This window comes from Lytechinus variegatus, chromosome 1, assembly GCF_018143015.1.
Source record: "Lytechinus variegatus isolate NC3 chromosome 1, Lvar_3.0, whole genome shotgun sequence".
Taxonomy (NCBI): domain Eukaryota; kingdom Metazoa; phylum Echinodermata; class Echinoidea; order Temnopleuroida; family Toxopneustidae; genus Lytechinus; species Lytechinus variegatus.
In genome coordinates, this window is record NC_054740.1 from 53077291 (window position 1) to 53095838 (window position 18548).

Consider the following 18548-nt stretch of genomic DNA (forward strand, 5'->3'; position numbering starts at 1 on the left):
ACAATACATGACACATTATCAATCAATCACATTCAAGCTCTCTCCTTCAATTCATTTTACCTGACAATTCCTTCTCCTTTTTTCCCCAAATGCAGTTACATAATCAAAACAAGATATCAATATTGTTTTTTTTTGTTCACTGACATAAAATGTCACAATTCTGGTTAGGTGAGAGATTATGACACTTTTTTTTACTGCTTCACAATCACTGTCAACTTTGATTAAGTTTTAAGTAGTTTGACCGTTGAAGAAATGAAAACACAATATGTGACCACAGCATTGATTGAATAAATCTTTGTCCTTAAAAGCAATTCTGACTGGGAGTGAATACTTTTTTTTCGGGGGGGGGGGGGGGGAAGCTTCTTTATAATCATCCTCAAGATATACTTTATAAGAATCTTTTTTTTTACTGTCATATTTTCTGATCAAAGGCGGACGTCAATCGTGTATTTTCATACAATCACTGGGAGTATAAATGCGTTGTAGTTTCACCACTACTAGTCTTCTTCCAACTAATACATTTGATCAAATCATTAATTACATGCACACGAATTCCCCTCTAAATTCCAAAGACGATGAATTGGTCCCAAAATTTCACCCTCCCTGATCTTTGGAATTCAAAATACAGATCAGAGTTTACCACACTTGACCTGAGCACGCTCATCTTAACTTTTCGAGTGGAAAAAAGGAATAAATAATAATGAAAATGCATAATTCTTTTTTGTATATAAGAGTCTACACATAATATACATAAATCATCATTTTATAGGTGAATATCACTTCAAAATATCACTTAATTTAATAGAAAAGAAAACGAAATATGATCTCTTGGCAGTAATATTGGTGAATATTGTTTTCCATTTCAGAATTATTTACAACATTGTCATTATTAACGTCCGACTGGTGATCACATGGCAGGCAGTTTCAGTGACAAAAAATTAAGGTTTTTGGTTGTTTTTTCTTTCTTCATAGCTTCATTTTCTTGAAAGAAACCAAACCAATCAAAATCAGTCAGCAGTTGTACCTCGGCAATCTTGCAGACTGTGACAAAACACTCCCACAGTTGATCTCTGCTGATAAGAAATTTTGCAGATACACACAATATGGAGATCCATTCCATTAAAAAGTTGCTTAAAATATTTCAAATTGTTTAAAATAAATCCAGCAGATGAGATTAAAACGGCATATTGACGAAAATCGTTAAAAGCTTGGTGACGGTGAGCAACACTTCTGGCTTTCGTCTTGTCCAAGTTGATTGCCCATCATAGCACCAAGCAGAGAATTATCTCCTTTACTAGCACGCGACTTCTGCACGTCACAACCACGAGGGGGGCGCTCTCCATCCCAGCACCTTTGCAAGGCAATGTTTGCAATAAAAATGTTTTGTTGGGGAAAGATAAAAAGAGAGGCATTGGCCGATCACTGGCACCGATCCTAACACACACTTTCTTTCGACCAATCACAAAGGTTGTAAAATCGCTGTTTATATCGTAATGACAAGCTTTGACTTCTCACGGCCTCCGTTGTAATGATCAAGGTCCCGCTGAATCAGTGTCCATTTCACGACGTGTGAGACATATACAGATCACAGTAATCCCTGCATGAACTTCTCCCTAATCTGTTACCAAAAAAAAATAGTAACAATAATAAATAATGAAAGCATGCTTACATGAAATTCTACTTCAAACTACACCATGAGAGTACCTTGCTTTTTCGTAGCACTATCAAATCAAATTATCACAAAACGACCAGATAATCAAATTCACAACACTGAACATGCAGCACAACATAAAACAAAACAGCAAAAATACAATGAATGCACAAAATGCGGCACTTTTTGCTAAAATAGCCTTATTGAAAGTGGATACGAAGTTGAAAAATGTTGACGATTTTCGCTTTTTTTTTAAATTCTATAATCAAGACGAGTAACCATCCTCTCACAAATTACAAGAAATTTATCATGCATATCTGAAAGGTATTGTAATAACGTTAATTATTAAATATTTGATAGTTTTAAATTCATTCTTGTAATATCAATTCAAATTCTTTGCTAAAAACAAATGTTCTTGTAAAGAGACTCTAATACATTAACTACAATTAATTACAGTAGAATACATTTAGAGTTGTAAAAACCATGGTATCGGTTTTATTTCCAGGTCAGATCATGTTAACTCTTTGCATGCAAGGAGGGATTTATTCTACCATTGGGAAATCTTTGGCCTTTCTAGATAACATGCTTCTTAGCAGTTAGAAATACATCTCTGTTCAGTTAAGGATGCTAAATTTCCGTAAGAATTATTCTCCTCTCCTTTTTCATTCTATTTTTCCCCCCTTTTCTCCAAAACATTTTTTCCCCTCTGTAAATGAAACTTGTTTCAAGTGATTGGTAAAAAAAGATCTTAATACCGCAAGACCGAAAAAAAAGAATATTCCTTCAAAACGAATGATCACACACAAATCGATACAAAAACATGCAAAAATCAGAAAAAGATTTCTGGGGGTAAAATCTGAACAATTCTCGTGCCTGTATCATGCAAAAGGAAACTGGCCCGTCAAAACATGCATAATCACCATCAAGAAATTATCTCAAACCAGTGTTTGAGAAGGTGTGGTCTGGGAGTTGACACTCAAATGCAGACAAAATGCAGGATTTGGGGTGTTTTGTTTCGACATTTTTTTTCTTTGAGGGGGGGTCTAGTTTGGGGGTCGGATGGGGGTGTTAGTGTGTTCATTTAATCTAAAAGGGAGGCAGAAATGTCAGTAAATTGCTGGGGGTGGCGAGGGGGTGGGGGGCAAAGTTAAGAGTTGGCCTGGATCAAACCCACATCATGGTTTCTACGTACACACTGCTGTACCTTCGTCGCCTTCATCCATAAACTGGATCTCGTCGAGGCTATTAAGACCACCGGCCGATATCTGTGATTGGGGGAAGGGTGACGACGGGAGAAGACTTGAGGTCAAAGGTCAGAGGTCAATCGGTTAATATTGACTGGAGCAAGGAAAGCTCCAATGATGTTAGTGGAAGTGATTATTTTGATGACGGAGTTATGGTTAGGGCTGATGACGGTGACATGTTGTCAGTGAAGGGCAATGGAAATGTAAGTATTGTATCCTTTTCTAATTCACATAAACTTGTATCTGTTTGGTTCACCTTTTAAAAGCAATGCAGCCAGAGAGATCAAGAAGTGGGTCAATATGGAAGGAGAAACTTTAGCGGTGGCTTTGCTGAATAAAAGTTAAGCTTACAGGGACAAGAAATTATTTCTGAGGTAGTTTCTTTTTGTAGTAGTGTTCAAAGGGGGAAATGGTTAACTAGCTGTATACATGTATCATTTTCACGCTAACCAATTAGCAAAATAAAATAATTATATTTTATAATTATATTACTTTTCTTGTTGTGGGGAGGTTGTAATTTCATGCCAAATTCAAGGACGTATTTTTCCAATGCAAGAAAGGTGATGAGGGACATAAAAATTAAATGAAAGAAAATGTTTTGAGCAATGCATACTGAAAGAACTGAAAGTAAACCAAAAGATACCTTAGCAGGAAAGATGATGAAAATGAATAAATTTGCAAATTATCTTCAAAATAATTTAGCATAGTTAGCAAGCATGCTTAATGTCTGAAATATGTAAATATTATACAGATTTATAAATCAAATGAATGTGACAGTGGATAGATCTATCAATTAAAGAAAAATAAAATTATGAGCATGCAAAATGAAAAAAAAGCAAACATTTATTTTTATATAAAATTTACCAACAGTGCTTGAATGATAATAAAAAATAAAAGGAACACAAAAATCTTGTCTAATTCCAGTTATCTATATAAAAGGATGTGATTTTCCCATTTAATTAACAAAGAATTACTGAAATTGCATAACACATTTCTGGTACACATATGTGTGCCAAATTTCTGTGCAGGTTCATATGGTGTGCCCAATATCGACCTAAATTTGCTCCATATTTTTTTTTTTCTTGTATTGTGATTCCCTCTATCTTAAAAAAATAAACATCTACATTTTCAAACACTGTTGGTGTTTATTTATTAACTGAAATATTAGTGATAAGAAAAGGCTTGAATAATTGACATAGAACAGAAAACAGTAATACAAAAAATATACAAAATATCGATAACCAACGAAAATTCTGATAATAGAGTATTGACTCTACATTCACAGAAATCATATCATTACTAATCATAACTATATTGTACATAACAAAGACAACTTGACAAACGTTATAACCAACTGACAAAGTTTGTAATTACTTTTATTCTAACTCTTAAAGGGTCAAATCATTGTTGTTTTTTTTCTCTCTCTCTTTGTGTACATGTACATTAATACATCAACTAGATATGTCTCCATTCACTCATCACAGTACGATGCCTATATCCACACTTCCATCTTAAAATCATCAGATGTTTACATGAAATTCTCATTGCACATCATATTTACAGTTAAGGGATTGTAAATCGAAATAGTGTATTCCTACCGTTAACCCTGACTTGTTTTCACCATTTTCCTTAGGTTTTGATTCTGTAAAATATACATAGAGAGGGAGAAAGGAATTGATTCAGAATGCAAAATAAAATGAGCAAGATGAAAAACATAAAATACATAATAATAATCTATGTTCATCAATGAATACACCTTTTCATATTTAAGGGATGCTCCGGGCCGAGAATATTTATATCGTAATATATAGAGTAAAATTCACAGAGCAAAATGCTGAAATCTAATCAAAATTGGATAATAAAATTATTGGATTTCAAAGTTAAGCAATATTTTGTGAAAACAGTTATATTCACATTGTCAAGATTATTTATTAGGTGGGCTGATGTCACATCCCCACATTCCTTTTTCTTATGTTAGTGCATGAAATCATAATTGGTTTTTTTTTCATACATGTGTAAATGAAGTCTCCACTATGATGAAATAAGTTGCAGCAATAAATAACTAATGCATTTGATCAGTTGTCAATCCAATTGTTTTAGTTCTTGGTTGAACAATTTTGAATGAACATAATTTCACACATTAAAATGCAAAAGAACAAGTGGGGATATTGCATCATCAGCATCTAATGAATATTCATGCCTAGAACTGTTTCACCGGAAAAATGCAAATCTGTAGAATTCAGTAACTTCATTATTTGTCATCCGATTTCGATCAAATTTTCAGCATTTTGTTCTGCGGATAATCGTCATGGCAACCGCACAAACCCCCTCCAATGCGGTTGCGTTGGAAAAGGGTGACCTTGTGACCGCACCATGGCAATTATCTGCATTACTTTCGAAATGCGTTCATAAAGTCAAAATCTGGTCCCGATGCTGCTACTATGCGGATAATTGCAGCATCAAAATAATGCAGATAACTCTGGTCCTCCGATTTTACGACCAAATCATGCTGCTATTAGCCGCATAATTGGGTTTGTGAAAGGGATATAAAGTGCAGGAGATCCGACTCCTGGTAGAGATAAAAAGGTGATTTTATTTCAAACTGATAGTGATATAACCAGCAATAAGGTAATTTTAATTGGCTTATTAAAGGACATTGCTTAATCAGGATGCCGTTATATCAAGTATGTACTGCTCTAGAACAAACAAAAAACAAACAAACAAAACTAAAACTACTTGCAGAACGAACAGGAATTTTGCGTACCTGATTCTGGGGATTTCAGTTTGTTGATTTCTTGTGTTTTATGAAGCACCCTTTCAGCTTGTAATGCATCGTCTTCTAGCGCTTTTATCCTAGGGAAAATCAGACAGAGATAAGTAAAATAAAATGAAAAGTAGGGAAAAATGAGATGAGAAATTTGAACATGATCGGGGGGGGGATAAGACTTCTATGGAATGCTAAGATTCATGACCCATTTTCAATATTCATGTCAAAGATATTGGACCAAATAACCCATTGAAATATATGAATAACTGTTTATTCATTTTTTTTCTCTCTTTAAACCTCTTTCAAGGGACTTTATTTACATCTCTATAATACAATTTACAAATCACAAAGTATATACAGTAATCAAATTAATCAATCAATAAATGAGTTCCAGCAATATGTCAATTTCCTTTGTATTCTTATTTTTGGTAACATATTTTGAACTTAAATACCATCTTAGTTTCATTTTCAAATTCATCCATAATCTATTTACGTTAACAAAGTAATAGCCTTTTTTCATACTCGTTTCAATATAATTTCTGTAAATGGTGTATTGAGTAAAATTCAAAATGATATTAATTAACCAGTATTTCGGTTCCTGTATATTCCAACCTAAAATCACTATATTTTCATTAACACAGAGCTGTACTTTAGAAACAGAAAGAATTGTATCTTCTACCATTTTCCATAGAGGTTTCATATTCTCACATTTTATCAACAAATGCATAATTGTTCCCTTAAGTAAACAGAGATTACATTTATCATCATTTTTTAAACTCCATTTAAATAAATTTGATTGGGACAGAAGTATTTTATGCAGAAGCTTAAAATTAAATTCTCTAACCTCGTTATCTTTTATTTGTCTAAGTTTAAAATACAGGACTTTGTCCCAATTAATTTCTATCTGAAGTCCTAAATAATTTTCCCAAAACATAAAGAAAGATGCTTCTGTTTTGTTATGTTCTAAATAATAATGATAATAATGTCTAGCTTTCAAGATATTTACATCAATTATATCACCATTTGATATTTCAATAAGGTTAGGTATAATCGTTATTTCCTTTTGTTGTGCATTTGATCTATTTTCCAGCCATGTGTTGGGAAATGCTTTCTTCAACTTTTGTAGTTCAAAATTGTATAATAGTTTTCTGTTTTCAAAATCATCAAATACCGTATTGAGGTTTTTCCATTTCCCTTCTGTAACATGATTTACCAGCAATACACCAGATTTCCTCCATTTATTAAAACTTAGCGTTTCATTTTGTATTTTTATATTACTGTTATTCCATAAAACTTGTTTTGGAATATCAGTTATTTTAAAAAAATTCTGGTACCTCAAATTTGCCCAAACATATAGAAAATCGATATAAAAGGAGGGTAGATTATACCTTTTCCCTAAATTAACAATGTCTACACTATTACAATTATAATGTAAACATAATGGAAAACCACCGATCTTATTTGTCCAATAGGTAAAGAGTTTTCCATGCTCCCTTTATTTCATCCATATATTTATAAATCCATGCTAATCGGAGTGATGAAAATTTGGCTTTCATATCAACCATGTTTAACCCACCATCAATTTCTTTGTTTAAACATACATTTCTCTTAACTTTATTTTTTTTTTAATTCCATAAAAATGTATATAATTTTTTATTCAATTCCTTTGCAATATAATCTGGCACAGGAACTGCCGAAGCAACATAAACAAATTGTGATGCAATTAAAATCTTAATGACAGATATTTTCCCAAAGTAAGTCAGATTTCTCATTTTCCATAAATTAAGTATATTTTCGACTTTTCCAAGTCTCCCTTCCCAATTTCTTTTTTCTACATCAACATGGTTTTTACCAACATATATTCCAAGACATTTTACTGGATCGGCTGTGCGTTCTAGGTCATTTAACTTTATATTTTCATCTAACTTCATTATCTTAGATTTAGACGAGTTAACTCTCGGCCCTGCTATATTTCCAAATCTATTAATCTCAGTCATTATATTTTGTACAGAATTTGTTCCATTGGCGAATACTATAGTATCATCGGCGTACTGGGCTAGAGATATTTCTTTAGTTGGTACAGCTATACCTGTAATAAATGGATTTTGTTTAATTTTTTGAGCTAATTTTTCAGAAATTACCAAGAACAATAGAGCCGACAACGGGCATGTTTATTCATATCATCACTTCCTATCAATTTCATTAGAAAATTAAGCTTTGGACCAACTTTTCACACCAGGATTACAATCATTTTTACACAATTGATGTGAAAGCAACTGGCACCCCATAAAAGTGTGGTCAAGTTAATCCAGGATTAAGTTTGTTTCTTCAACTGACCTTGCAGCTCTTAACTTTGCTTTCTCGTCAGCTTCCCTTGACCTGAGCTCCGATGCTGATAATTCAGAGTTGTTATCTTTCTTTGCACCAATAGGACTAATTGATATACTGTATAGGAGAAAAGATTCATTCTATGATTATCATCATAAAAACACGATAAAAACACGATAACGATGGTCACCATCATCAGCTTTACCACCACCAAATGATCTTAATAACATTTGCCAACATCGTTATGACCATTGTCAACTTGGTTATCACTATCATCTTCCTCACCATCATCTCCATCTCCATCCCCATCATCATCATCATCTATTCATCACCATCAACATCACAATCACCATCATCACCATCATCATCATCATCAAATCATCACCATCACCATCATCATCAACATCACCATCACCATCAGCATCATCATCATCATCATCATCATCATCATCACCATCATCATCACCATAACCATTACCATCATCACCATCATCATCTATTCATCACCATCAGCATCATCACAATCATCATCATCACCATAACCATTATCATCACCATCATCATCATCACCATCACCATAACCATTACCATCATCACCATCATCATAATCATCATCATCACCACCACCACAGATCTCATCATCATCATCATCCATTCATCATCACCACCACCAACACCATCACCATCCCCATCACAAAAATCAACACCAAAGCATACACCAATGAATACACAATCATATAGATATAAAGAAAACACCTGATAATACACCTTGATACACCAATGGAAGCACCTACCTGGCATTGAATGTATTATTCTCATCTAAGCCACCCTGTGAGTAGTTGAGAAGATCATCAGGTGACATCGTTGACACCTTCTTCTGTTCATCTTCTTTGATCTTCTGAAGGTCTTGATCACTGACAAGAGATACTTTCTTTGTATCTGGATAAAAACAAGGCAACAATCATAAAGAAAGGTCACAATTAGAGATATCCCTGGAGATGAATAATACCCTCAATGCATCAGAACAGACACATGAGGTATTCAATTTATTTCTGCCATCCCATGACAAAAGGAAGCAACCCTGATTTTTTTTTAATTCTGTATATATTTCCACTTAATACAATGACACATTTTCCTCATTTACTAAGAAACTAATTCCACAAAAAATGTGTTGATGACATCTTCAAAGTCAAACTTTCGCCTCCATCTAATAAAATTGTGTGGTCCCAAGAAATTTTGACTCCAGCAGAGTCATCTGTAGACATCAACTCTGTGATGAGGAATGAATTCAGACTCTCGTTGAACTTACTTGTCTTAGGTGTAGAATGTGACTGCTCATCGATCTGTTGTTCAAACCGTTTCCACTTGTCTTTGAAGGCTAATTTTGAGGGCTCTGGACCATCCGACGCAAGCTATCAAGGGGAAATAAAAATGTGAAACAAAGCGTTACTCACTGTAAAGTTTTCATACTGATTCATATGATCGGGGGGGGGGGGCTAGCTGGCATGCATGAGTCCCAGTACTCTATGGCCGACATCGCTTTGATAAATCATGTACTCCCCAACTTTGGTTTACCAGTGTATTTAAGAGAACTTCAACTACTTCAAGTGAAAATCCAGATAACGGCATATAAGAAAGAAGTACATCAATTAATGAATAAGATGTACTGAGATATTTTACACAGCTCACGTTGAAGGTCCCACAAGCACAGTGCAGTGCCATTCAAAACCAAAGCTTGCATGTTTGTTGTGCCATATTATGCACACAGAATCTATGCAATATTACGATGAAGGCTATTGCATACGAGTAACTTACATTAATAATATACAATCAAAGAAAAGTTTAACTTGATGGCTCTTTGCATGAACCCTCCTTGCATTTTTATCATGATGCCAAATGATACATTTTAAATGCAGAGCAAATGCATATGGTGATTCATTCCTATCTTGATGCATGTAACAGCCGCTCTGAATAAGTGTGCACATCATACAAGTGAACCGCCAAGGCACTGCAGTTGTAATAACAGACTAGTACATGTAATTTGTGAAAAGATGATTGTGAAGATGATATTGGCAAGAGCATTGTGATGTGTGAGTGTCAACTACTATACATACATACGTACCACTCGTACAATTCAAAATGGTATGCAAGTGATTGTTTGTAACAATGTGAGGCTTTCTTAGTTCTAGGTGCATTCGATGAGAAAATCTTGCTTATAAATGCTCAGAGTAGCAGGACATGTGTAGCTATCAAATAATAAACTGGGCTCCGTATCATAATGCTTAGTGATTGATCGTAGTGCTGACTTTATGATTGAATGTATGCAATCAATTGTACAAATCAACTCTCACAAACAATCACTAAGCTTCCTGTTACAGAGATATGGTGACTCATGTGTAACTAGTTCTAAAGTGTAATAACGCATTTCTTGGGTTCTATTCTAGCCTCGACATACTCCTAAAATTCTCATGTCATACTGGTTCATCATTAAAAAAAATCCTTGCATGCAAAATGTTATTGAATTCAATGGTGAAAATAATGACAAAAAGATCTTTCACCTGTTTTATGTGTTGGATATAAATCAACTAGATGGACAGATTCAATAAGTTCTAAAAGGTAGTAACTCCAATATGCAAAATCATACTGGACTTCAGCAAATAGGGTAATAAAATACAAACTTTATTGACTCTTCTGCTCATACAAATTCTGGACAATTTTCTTACCCAATACATCTTTTTCAACTGAATAATTCCTTTTCCCAACAAACAAGTGAAAACCTGATTTTTTTTTTATATTTCTAAATGGCCATAGTACCTTTTCATCTTCTGGAGGTGTGGGCTTGTAAATCAAATTTTGACAAAGAAAGATCAATTCATTTCAAATGAAAATAAACAAAAGAAGTCACATGCTATACATCAAATGTAGCATACACTAACACACACAAAAGAATGTGATTTTTTAATGTATATATATTTTTTTTTATAGATATCAGGTTGAAATTATAGTTAAAGTCAAAATTATACAATTTAAATGATGTTGAATATTCACAAAAAAATTGAATACAAATAAAACCAGAATGTGTAATTTTTGAAAATACACCCTATTATAAAAAGACAAAAGTAGGATGAAGATATACAGTGCATATAAAAAGGGACAGATTTGAAAAGTCTATAAAATTTTTGATTCAAATTATGATCTCTATATTTTGGTGTCAATAGGTGCTCTGAAGTCTTGTCCTTCAAATGCCATTAAAATAATTCAAGTTTTGTTCATGCTTGAGTGAACAAGGGATGTTTTTGTCTGGGGTTTAAAAGGAGGCTTGCGCCAAAATGGCATGAAATGATAAATATGATGGTCGACTTCTTGCTAATCAGCAGACTTCCTCTTAACCTTTTCATTATCTTTGCCACAATTTTCTAATTATGCGGTCAAAATTCATTTCCAAATCCACTTATTTACTTGAATTGTTCTGTTGTTCCTTTAAATATGTACTCTTTAGCTTTAAATATTCCTACTCCAGGCAAGAACAATTTTTGTAACTGAAGTATGGGAGAGCGTGATTTTTCTTCAAATCCTTCATTGTGTGCTACAAAGGTTATGGTGCCTTTGAACAGTGGCATACTGATGGGTGGGGGCTTGGGGTGCTCCCCTCCCCCCATGAGAAAAAAAATCGTGACCAAGAAAAAAAGTGGAAAGGAAAATAACAGAAAAACATAGAAAGTGAAATATGACATCATTTCCTGAATATTATGTCGAAATCACAATATTTGATATTTTAATTTTAAAAAGTGGAAATTTTTGCTTGATGGCTTCACAACTTTTTAATACATTTAACCCGATCTGCCATATCTTGCTCCTTCAAAATTGACTCAATACACCATTGCCATTGAAAGACATGAATCCTTTCCTATTTGTCCTGTCAAGCACATAACTTAGTTAAGGAATCAATAACCCGTTGAAATTAGGATTCATGTCTTTTATAAAAGGTACCATAACATAATTTGTTTCACATAATAAAAGGATTTGAATAATTAAGAATTGTCCCGATTAATAATGCAAATCTTCTTATTTGGGTTGACAAAAAGTCTTCTTTTCTTACTTATGAGGGAAAATCCAAAGGTAAAAGAAGTTTAAATGAAAAAAAAATAATTCATGTAAATTAATAAATTTGTGAATGTAATTTGACAGCCTAATTAAAAAATTATGGCAAAGACAATGAAAAGATTAAGAGGAAGTCTGCTGATTAGCCAAAAGTCTAATCATCAATTTTCTCATTGCTGCCATTTTGGCGCAATCCTCTTTTTGACCCCCCCCCTTACAAAAACGTCCTGTGTTCACTCCAGCATGAGTTTAAAATATAGATATAATAATTTGAAACAAATTCTTTAATAGACTTTTCAAAACTGTCCCTTTTTTATACGCACTGTATTTCCGTATGTAACTAAAATCATGCTATCGCAATTCCACAATTCCACTTTCAAATATCCAGTGAAGAAGAGATTTGCTATACAATGACTTACAAATCAACAAGCTTTGATCAATTTCATGAATATTCATTCATCCTAGGAATTCAAAAGGAAGGTACATAGGTATCAAATAAAGGTAAAGATATGAACACAATTGACTGGATAGTACATTGTCACAGGAAAAAAATAATGAAAAGACTGTAGAAGTAAAACTTGGTATAAATGAACACAAGGATTAACACAAAAAGACTTTATATTACAAAGTCAAACTTAGTTCCATACACATCAAAAATTTTAGCAATCAATAAGCCAAGTTTGCACAAAGGAGATACAAGTGTATTGAAGAAAAATGCATTTAATTTTAATGAAATGTGTGTGATAAAACGTAAAGTACAATAAAATGAGAATTGATTGCATCATACTATGATACAACTGGTAATGCTCTCATCTATTTCAGCAAGCCGATAGCTATTATAGGATGCAAAATTGGGCAAATTCGAATTTTAAATCAGTCATGATTTTATAGTAAGGCTCACTGTAATCTCTTTTTTGGGTGGGGGGGTTAAAGTGACCTCTGTTGTGCAAATAAGGCCACTGCATCAAAAGAATTGGAAAGATGTAGAGGTAAAAGCCTAGAATATTACTTGTCACAAAATTCACTATGATTTATACTCAAATGAAATATCACATCAATTTGTGGGGAAAAAAGAAGAGACAAAGTTTGAGGTGCATACTAAAAAGTGAAAAGAGGGTTATTGAGAGGAGATACTGTCAAATCACTGGTAAAATATTCCATAGGTGTCATATTGGGTTTAATATAACAGTCTTCTTTATTAGAGTTACATATAATCACAAGTGTTCTGGGTTAAACCATACTGGGGTTTTAAAACCAGTGTCTTAGCGATCTGTAGCCAAAATGTCGTAAATTTGCCATTGTTTCTGGAATTCTGTAACAGACACAACCATTTATTTATATCCCAATTTGTTTTCATACTTTGAGCTTACAGGAACAATGATGAATTGAATAATACTGTAAGAAAATGATTTTGCCACATTTGGCTTTCCATAATTAAACCACTCATTTTTGAACCACGATGTGTCTTGAAATACCTTTGTGAATATAAGGTAGGGATGATATCATCACAGTTGTGCAGTTACTCCAGGGAAATTATGTGAAATGTGGCTTGTTCAACATAACCCTTGTCCCTTAATTTCATTTCAAAAGTAACAACAAATTCTTAGTAAAAAGCCACTAGATAAGGATCAGAATAACACCAACCAGTAAAAATTAATTTGCAATGTTCATCTTAATCTTGGATCACACAAATTTATTTCCTTAAATAAATTGTTGAACAGAACAAATTTCACTTAATTGCCCTTCGGAAAACTATGCAACACAATAAGGAATGAACAGAAAGGTGAAAAATGAAAAATGATGAAGGTGATGATAATGATGATAGGAATAGGGGTTATGATGATACAATGAAGGCTATCAACTAGTAATGAATAGAAATTAAAGTAATTCAATGAAACGGGAATGACACAATCTTGTCAAACAGGGGTGAGGTAGTAGTTACACTGAAGGTTATGAATGAACTAGTAATAAATAAAAATTTAAGATAATTCTGACAATGAAACAGAAATTACACAATCTTGTCAAACAAGGGTTAGGTAGAATTACTGCGATTGACAAATGTGATAAGGTAACTCAAGATCAGGTGCAGTCTACTAGCAATAAAGAAAGATAACTTAAATGAGTGAACTTGACATCAAAAGAGTGTGCTGGTATGACTTAAGAGGGAACTATCTTAGAAAAGTGAAAGAAAACTAAGAGGCAGTATGTGCTCATGATAACAAAAGTGCTGGTATAGAGTAAAAGGTCAGGGTATCATCTAATTGAAGTAGAAAGGCTTCCAGATATGTAATTTTCAAACAGAGTCAAAACCCTTTCAACTTCCAATATATGATTTAAAAATTAATTGCAGAAAACATATCAAAATGAAAATGAAATATCAATTGCTTTTGTGGAACCAAAACACCTCATTCAAAATGATTTGCACAAAAATGAAGGATGCCAAGGAAGGATTGTTAATTTTATGGATAATATCCAAGAATTTGAGTACTTGAAGATATCCCTGGTGTTGAGAGAACTTTCCATACATTGACTGAGGCATATTTGTTATCCACAGAAGCAGGAAATGAAAAGAACTGAACTATCAGAAGGGAAAGGTACTGCTTTGTTCACAAGGTCAAAATAATTTAACCAATTACATTCACATGTCACAACGAGATAGAAGATCAAATCATACAAGTTCAGACTATATGGTTCTATGGAAGAATGAAAAATAAAATGACAAATCTGTGAATGGGTGAACTGAAGATGTGGAGGAACTGAGCTGGGCCCATGGCTTGAGCACAAGAGCTACATAGAAGAGTCTGGATGATGATATCAAAAGCAAGCAAATACTGAGGATGAATAAAGGAGTCGGAGTGTAGGGTTACACTGAGAAGAGGAAAGGCATGATGCTGTCGAGACAAGACAAATACACACTGATGATGTCAATGTGGTCTCTGGATAGAAATAGGATACCTCAGGTGAGAGGGGAGACTTTACAGGGCTGAAGGAAGGCGGTGAGCTCGAGACGGGTGGCGGAGGTGATGTAACTTTGGCCTTTGAAACAACCTTCTGGGAAGACAGCAGCTGTGTCAGTGTTTTTGTCTTCACTTCAGGAGCAGTTGGCTTTTGCTGCTGCTGCTGCTGCTGAAAGAATGGATTGGCTTGGAAGCGGCTGGTGTCGCGACCCTTAACCCTATTAAATTTGAGGACTTCTGACCGGGCTTCTAAACTTGCTTTAGCCCTTGCTATTTCTTCATCATCTGAAGAATGTTCCGAACTAGGGGATTTCGGGGAAAGTGGACGAAGCTTGGGAGGAATGTCAGGGTACTGCTTCTGTTTTGGAGAAGTAACAGGACTTTTAATTGGAGAAGTGATTGGTTTGTACTTAGGTCGCGTGTCTGTATAGGAGACAGGACTAGTAGATTCCTTGAAAGGATTAGGCTTTTCAGAAGGATTAAGGAATGGGTTGGGCTTGTCAAAGGGGCCTGGTGATTTCACATGGTGAGGACTGGAACTTGCTTGTGTTTCCTCTTCTTTTGGATGAGGTTTTTCTATTCCTTGTGACTTAGGACCATGGTCTTTGGGATTTCCAGGATTGTGGTCTTTAGGGCTTCCAGGGCTGTGGCCTTTAGGGCTTCCGGGATTGTGGCCTTTGGGACTTCCGGGATTGTGGTCTTTGGGATTTCCAGGATTGTGGACTGTGGGACTTCCAGGATTGTGTTTCATCGGATTGTCAGGATTTTCAGGATTATGGCCAACTGGAGTTTGAGGAAGGTTGTCTTTAGGACTTCCAGGATTGTGACAGCTAGAATTTCCAGGATTATGTCTACTGGGATTGCCAGGGTTGTGGCCATCAGGGTTTCCAGGATTATGACTACTGGGATTTCCAGGGTTATGACCATCAGGATTTCCAGGATTATGACTGCTAGGATTTCTAGGACTATGGCCACTGGGATTTCCAGGATTGTGGCCACTGGGATTTCCAGGATTGTGGCCACTGGGATTTTCAGGATTGTGGCCACTGGGATTTCCAGGATTGTGGCCACTGGGATTTCCAGGATTGTGGCCACTGGGATTTCCAGGATTGTGGTCAGTGGGATTTCCAGGATTGTGGCCACTGGGATTTCCAGGATTGTGGTCACTGGGATTTCTAGGATTATGGCCACTGGGATTTTCAGGATTGTGGCCACTGGGATTTTCAGGATTGCAATCTTCATGACTGACTGGGTTATGCTGGACTTGGGGCAAAGGGTTCTGTTGCGGATGGGGATTTTCTTTTCCTGTCAAAGATCCTGACCCTTGAAGGAGATGCTCTGGACTGTCCTCAGGGGTACCAGGGTTTTGTCGACTTGGATTCTTAAGAGAAGGCCCAGGATTGTGGTAGGAAGGATGAGGGTTTCCTCCTATTTTCACAAGAGAGTTATCACTTTCATCCTCTTGATGCAACTTCTCTCTAAAAGGATTCGTTGCAAATGTTTCCAAAAGGGAATGATCATCACTAGTTCCTTTAGACATAGGACTACAGCTGACACCCTCTGTGAGTGTCTGAGAAATCCGAAATCTGCTTGTAATATAAGAACTTGGCTCCTTCTACAAGGAACCAGAAGGGGAGTTACAGGAAGCATTGTAAAGAGATGAGGTACCGGGGTTAAATGGAGATTGTCCATGGTAAAACCACCAGGTGGCAGATTTTACAAAAAGTTGTCAACATCATAAGATTAAGAGTCGGCCATTGAACCGGTTCAAGGGATGAAAAAATGGAGCCAAAAAGGGATGAAGAAAGGGAAGGAAAAGGGGAGAGAGGGAGAGAAATTAATCCATGAAATGTATTAGTGATGTTAAAAAATGATTCTACATACTTTAAGTTAATGCATAGAAAACCATGGTAACCAGTGACTCTAGTAAAGGAGAGTGTTATGCCAAAATGATAAAATATGAAATCTCTGGAGTTGAAAATTGTTAAAATGCAAAATGGACTTTCCAAAAGACAAATTCAGTTTTGAATTATGTCATTATTAAACAAACATCTAAAAATTTGATGTATATGCAGGAACATCTTAACAATGGCTGGTGAAGACATTGCATACATAAATATCCTTGGTTCATTTCAAAAAGTAATATCTAATGCTGGTAAAAATACATAACACTGACAGACATACGATACTGGGTACATGATACAACATCTCTCTTGATATTGTTAAAAAAAATTGTAGTTGCGACATAAAACTGCCACAACTCATTTCAAAACAAGGTATGACATCTAAAAAACATATTCTCACCCATCTCGGGTGATCCAGGTAAAGGGCCATAAACATGTTTAACAAACACTTCCCCACTGTCTATTGTAAATGATATAAACTGAGGAACCGGTCACGAGGATGATATATTGTCTTAATGTGACATTACAGCAGATGTTACAAGTAATTCAATACCTAAAAATGATATATTGTACAGCCCTGGGGGAGGGGGTGTTTCACAAAGATTTAAGTTTGACTTAAGTCACGCTTAAATGCCGACGCGTACATGATATGCAACGCGCGATCTTATTGATAGATTCACAGTAGTCCGCGTTCTCATGACACGAGCATCTGACGAATACAGTCAAGCCTCTCATACCATACCCAACTCGGTAATTAAGTGCGACTCTAAGTCAAACATAAATCTTTGTGAAACACCCCCCTGGTCATATCAACTATACAAATACACATCATTTGTAATAAGTTATAACTAAAAGATAAATAATCATAAAAAATATGGAAGAGGTTTACAGTTATTTATCCCCCCCCCCCCCCCTCTCTCTCTCTCTCTGTGCAGAAAATATAGAAAACAGCATTATTATACAGAATTAATATAAACTTTTAAATAGTTTTTGCCAAAACATTAAAAAAAAACCATTAGGCAGAAGTGGTTTGTGGTACACCATGTGCAAAGTCTTGGAAAAGAACAAAGAGAAAGTGAATTGAGGTAGAATTGAAATGGATAGGAAAGAAAGTGGAGTTTAGAAAGGAAAGTATCTTTTGGAATGGAATGTGGTCCTAAACCAGAAAGTGTAGTAAAGCTTGGGGAGTAAAAAAACCCCACTTGTTATGAAAACAAGGAACAACATCTATTCATTATGGGTGTAAATATTTCCAGTGTGTGTCCATGCAATGATGAAAATCAAATGCATTATTCATCATAAAAAAATTGAAAAAGTAGAAGGCAAACAGTGCATAAACTCAGTAATTATAATGATGTGTAATGATTATTACAGATTCTATTTATTTACATGATGATAACAACATTCTCAACTTTGTCATTCGACAGACTTTCATCAAACCTTCATAAATTTCTTTTCACTAATTTTTCTGGGTTTTTTTTTAAATGAAAACCAACTCTTTTTATTCTGATGAATTTCCACCAAACCTTCACCAATATTTTTCTTCCCCTCCCCGATTTTGAAATCGATAGGAGAAGATGAAAAAGGCATACAAAT

At 34.8% G+C, this 18548-nt stretch overlaps 1 protein-coding gene across 16 annotated transcripts in view; it reads right to left on the minus strand.

Annotated features, from left to right (window-relative positions):
• Positions 1-346: 346 nt before the first annotated feature.
• LOC121416499 (protein scribble homolog) overlaps positions 347-18548 on the minus strand; it is a 161673-nt gene continuing 143471 nt past the window's right edge. For 11 of the 16 annotated variants that reach the window (XM_041610030.1, XM_041610051.1, XM_041610088.1 and 8 more), the window contains 8 exons: positions 10805-10828; positions 9300-9402; positions 8785-8929; positions 8000-8107; positions 5660-5748; positions 4494-4537; positions 2844-2916; positions 347-1618 (listed from right to left, as the gene is read on the minus strand). In XM_041610030.1, coding sequence (XP_041465964.1) covers positions 1614-1618; positions 2844-2916; positions 4494-4537; positions 5660-5748; positions 8000-8107; positions 8785-8929; positions 9300-9402; positions 10805-10828 — 591 coding nt within the window. In that variant the 3' untranslated portion in view covers positions 347-1613. The remainder of the gene's footprint in view (positions 1619-2843; positions 2917-4493; positions 4538-5659; positions 5749-7999; positions 8108-8784; positions 8930-9299; positions 9403-10804; positions 10829-18548) is intronic. The other 5 variants (XM_041610094.1, XM_041610057.1, XM_041610016.1 and 2 more) reach the window with 3 other exon arrangements.